The following is a 5,113-nucleotide window of genomic DNA, read 5'->3' as shown; positions in this document are numbered from 1 at the left end:
AGTGTTTCTATTGGACAAATTCAGGTGGATTTATCCCAGTTTCATTCTGTTTGCTTCTGTTTAAGAAACGTTTTTCAACAGAATCGGCAGAATGAATACACTGCTGATCACCACCGGCACACACAGTTCACTTTCATAGCATAGCACAGCATGATCACTTTGCTTGTTGTATAATTCCCACTTGCATCTACGCGCTCTCCTCCTCTCACCTTTTCTTTTTGCTTGTGGACTTCAGTGCACAACACAACAGCCGTCTGTGACCAGGCAGAAAAACCTTTCCAAGCCACAGCGATTATGGTATGAAGGTGTGTCTTGGAAATGTTTTTCTGCCTGGTCACAGACAGCTGTCTGCCTTTCACCACAGCCTACATTGTTGTCAATATCACCATATTAGCTAACGTCATAGTCAACATCTACTAGAACTAATGTGTTAGTAAACATGCTACAATCATGCAATACAGTTTACAGCAAGCAGTTTAGCAGTTACACCAGCAGGCCCCAGTGGCAATAAATTAATACAACCTTACTTGACTTGGAAGAGTTCCAGTATTGGCTAGCCAGCTAGCTAACATAAATAGCATTCCTCTCTGTTTGAGCCAGGTGTTTGGGTAGGCTAAATTAGTTAGCTGCATTAGCTAGCTAAGTAAGTGAAAGTGAATAAAATACAATGAAATATAGCTAGATCTCTTTCTCACTCTGCTGCTTTTTCTTACTTTTTGAGGAAATGAATTTGTTAAAAACTGTTCAACTATTGACTTTCTCTTTTTGAGTCAACTACTCACCACATTTCATGCACTGCAATACTAGCTAGCTAACTAGCTAGCTTTAGCTTATGCTTTAGATTAATTCTCAGATTCTTTGATTGGGTGGACAACATGTCAGTTCATGCTGCAAAAGCTCTGATAGGTTGGAGGACGTCCTCCGGAAGTCATCATATTTACTGTGCAAGTCTATGGAACGGGGTGAGAACCATGAACCTTGTAGATTTTGAATTGAAGTCAGTGTACCCAGAGGAGGACAGCTCCGGCTACACCGTGGTGCTACCCCAGAGAGTGCTGTTGAGGCTACTGTAGACCTTCATTGCAAAACAGTGTTTTTTAATCAGTTATTTGGTGACATGTGAATATATTTTGTATAGTTTTATCTACAAATTATACAAATTATGAAACATTAAAAAAGTTATGAAATTCACTGAGTAGGATGGTGATCCCCTTCCTCCTCTGAGGAGGCTCCACTGCTGTTAGCCTACAATAACCACCTTTTTTAGGAGCATGTATATTGTGTTTAAGCTGAGTTCAAATTGCACAATAACAAAGGTGATTATCCATAAACTGACACTTTACCTGCCTTTTCCATTTTATTAAAATGTAAATTCATATTTATTCACAAATTTCCTGAAGGTCGCTTTTGGAGATGTGTGGCACGCTGTTTATATTCATGTTAGCCTACTCACAGAAACACTGGCGTTTTTGCACAACTGTTCCTCCTCTCCAACGACCGAAGATTCTACTACCAGCTTCTCGAAGCATGCAGAGCCAAGAGAGGAGCTCTTCTGATGGGACAGGATTAAATGGGAGACGATGAGCTTCGGGCTGTCATGTCCCGTTAGATCTGGCTTGCTCGCGGACGCTCTATCAGCCCCCAGTAGCTGATGCAGAGGTTGCCCGGTGCTGCTGCTCCCAGGCGCTGTACCGCCGAGGGACTGGTCAGCCGGGAAAGACGCCGGGGTAGAGCAGCAGAGATTGGGCTGTGAGGACGAAAAGAAACGGTCTAGCTCTTTCTTTTTCCTTTTAAACATCCATAACCCGGTCTCCTTTTTACTGTCGGGACTGCGACGCCCAGAGCCCGATTTGGGGCTCAAAAACGGTTTGGTTTTGTCTTGGAAATTCTTCCACATCCTTCGTTGGTAGGAAATCGATTCCTGTCCCTTCGCTGCGCTATCATCCTTGGGGTTGTCCTCCATAGTGCTAGTACAGCAACCTGCCAGTCTGGGCGCGCAGTTTAGTGAATGTCACCGTTGGCTAATGATAGGCTACAGCAGTACTTCTACTGATCAATTTCCAGCGCCAAGGAGCAAGGAGCCGCATTGAGAAAGGGTGTGTGTGTGTGTGTATTGTTCTTCGGGAGCGCGTCTTCCCTGAATATGTGCACCTGAAGTGTGAATTTCGTGACAAACGTGGTGTGTAGCTGTCAAACGGTAAAATGATGGCCGTTGCGCGTGCAATAATTGTGAAGTTCCACACAGGCTGCTTGGACAGAACAACCACATTGGAGACAAGTGACAACAAATAAACATACTATGGCTTTTAATAACTTGTTATGCTTTGGTTGTTACTATTTACACTTTTTTTTGTATTTTCAATATCAATTTCCAATAGAGATAGAGCATTTCATGTAATGAAGACTGAACACATTAAAAGCTGCGATGCGCCTCCACCTGGTCAACCCATGTCAGTGGGTGTAAATGATCTACATGACCTGATTGCATTGCATAATTGATGCCATTGATTCGTCTCCCTAGGCAAACAGGTTGCCTTCCACATTAACAATGTCCTAGCAACATATTAGTGATGTTGCCCTAGGTCTGGGATTTCTGATATGCTACAGATTATGTTTAGCATTTTGCAAGAGGTTTGGGTAATGAATATCAGCCTAATAAATTAAGCCTTTTGATGTGTTACCTAATCCTTTCCTCTCTGCTGTCTGAGAGAAAGGCACTCGGATGACCATTTTGGGTGAGCTCCAGAATCATCACATTGAACAGCTGCTGGCTCTCATTGGAAGATCGCCCTAACTTTAGCTTTGATGAAACTCCAACCACAATGCCAGGCACCTTACAGTAAACCTCAATATTGTGTGGAATGTGATTCAATATGCTTTTAAGTTCAATTGTTAGTAGGCTTTAAGCAACTTATATTATACCTTATATTACAACTTATATTGCAACTCATTTAACAACATGTAAGTAATGATGGTTGTGCGATAGGCATACCCAGTGGAAATATACTATGAGTCTCTTTATGTTTCCATCCATTTCTAATGGTTTTGTTAATGTTACTTAAGCATTTTTTACTTCAGGTTTACCATAAATATCCGCTGCTGCAAGCAGATGTTTGACAGAGGTGCATCTGCTTTTTGTCTTCTGAAGGCCCTAAAAATTGCTAAAGACTCCAGCCACTCCAGGCATAGACTGTTCTCTCTGCTACCGCACGGCAAGCGGTACCGGAGCATCAAGTCTAGGGCCAAAAGGCTTCTTAACAGCTTCTACCCCCAAGCTATACGCTGCTGCTACTCGCTGTTTATTATCGATGCATAGTCACTTTACCCCTACCTACATGTACAAATCACTTTGACTAACCTGTACCCCCACACATTGACTCGGTAACGGTACCCCCTAAATATAGCCTCAGTATTGTTATTTTATTGTGTTACTTTTTATTGTATTTTTTACATTATTTAGTAAATATTTTCTTAACTCTATTTCTTGAACTGCATTGTTGGTTAAGGGCTTGTAAGTAAGCATTTCACAGTAAGGTCTACAGCTGTTGTATTCGGCGCATGTGACTAATACAATTTGATTTGATTTGAATTCCTGTAAGATTCCTCATTAACACTTGTCCCTAGGCCTTGTATCGTCTCAACATTGGTGTCTGTATGACCTGGATATCACTGTTCTTGCCTATGTACACAAACCAAGTCAGACAGGGCCGCTCTCTCTCTGTCTGTCTGTCTGCCTGTCTGTCTGTGTTATTCTTTTTCCCTCTTATCTTTCTTACACTCTCTTTTAACACACACACACACACACACACATTGCTTTTACACCTAGATGATGGCATTAAAATGGTGATTGCGAGGATGAATATTGTATCTGGTGCAATTTCACTGCCAATAAATGACGGACAGGCCAAGGACCAGGAAGTAGATTTATTGGCGAGGGAATTCAGTATCACCTGAGGACATTGGGGATATGAGGTGAGACAGGTCGATGATCTGATGAATTGCTTGTTCATTTAGTGGACCTGAAGCACATCGCCTTCAACCCCTATCACAATTGACACACTTGAAAAATAACCTAAATACTTAATCCAAACTCTGCTACAACTTCAACTCACATGTAAAGGTTGTTTCTCAGACTATGGATGGTGCAGGGACTTGGAGACAGACTGGCCTTTTCTCGATTTGATTTGCTCAACTTTTGCGTCCTCTGCTCCGTCAAAGTTAATCGAGGAGCGGCGGCGAGGAGAGTGAACATGGATGAAAATGTGCTTGTATGAAATGAGAAGCTCCTTTTCCATTCCGTGTTATCAGGCAAATGACACTAGGGGTGGAATCCCAAAATACATTTATAAAGTGATAAAAACAAATGTATAAAGTCGTGCAAGACATTTTATAGATAAAAGGATAAGTAGCATATCGTTTTAAAATGTTGCCATGCTTTTCTCCTTCGAGAAAACAGCTCATTCAAAAGTGGTGTGGCAGATTTCAAAACTCTTCCATGAAGGACTCAGATAAGATACACTTGTGCTTCCTCACCAAAAGGAGACTATCGAGGAGGGAAGGACCGTCGTCCATTTGCCTACTAACAAATTGACACACTCCTCGACCACTCAACCACTTATCGGTTTCCGGGTCACGGAGGAGAGCGGACGGAGGAAAGAAGATGCCCAAATGAGAAATCCCCTTGTCTTCTGTCCCGTTGGAAAATTAACCACCATCTTTAAAGATGGAGTCTGCAGTAGGGGAAACAGTGCCACTGTCCGCCCCATGGCCGTTGTTATTGTTTTTATTTTGTTGAGGAAGCAAAGGTAAAGAGCATCACACAACGTGGTAAAATGTCCAAGGGGAAAAAATTATCAAATAAAATTGTATTTGTCACGTGCCGAATACAACAGGTGTTGTACAGTGAAATGCTTACCTACAAGCCCTTAACCAACAATGCAGTTTTAAGAAAAATAAGGGTTAAGTAAAAAATAGATAAGTACAAAAATGTAAGTACAAGAAACAAATAATTAGAGAGCAGTAGTAAAATAACAATAGCGAGGCAGGGGGTACCAGTATAGAGTCAATGTGCGGTGGCACCGGTTAGTTGAGGTAATTGAGGTAATATGTACAT

General features: G+C 41.8%; 1 protein-coding gene across 1 annotated transcript; it reads right to left on the bottom strand.

The window, feature by feature from the left end:
• Positions 1-1,408: 1,408 nt before the first annotated feature.
• On the bottom strand, positions 1,409-2,161 carry LOC123730414 (multiple C2 and transmembrane domain-containing protein 1). The gene has a single exon (XM_045707018.1). The coding sequence runs from the start codon at positions 1,961-1,963 to the stop codon at positions 1,436-1,438; it is 528 nt and encodes a 175-aa protein (XP_045562974.1). The 5' UTR covers positions 1,964-2,161; the 3' UTR covers positions 1,409-1,435.
• Between the last annotated feature and the right edge of the window lie 2,952 nt (positions 2,162-5,113).

Source organism: Salmo salar, chromosome ssa24, assembly GCF_905237065.1.
Source record: "Salmo salar chromosome ssa24, Ssal_v3.1, whole genome shotgun sequence".
NCBI classification, from domain to species: Eukaryota; Metazoa; Chordata; class Actinopteri; order Salmoniformes; family Salmonidae; genus Salmo; species Salmo salar.
Note: the sequence above shows the minus strand (reverse complement) of the source record. Positions and strands in the feature narration are given on the sequence as shown.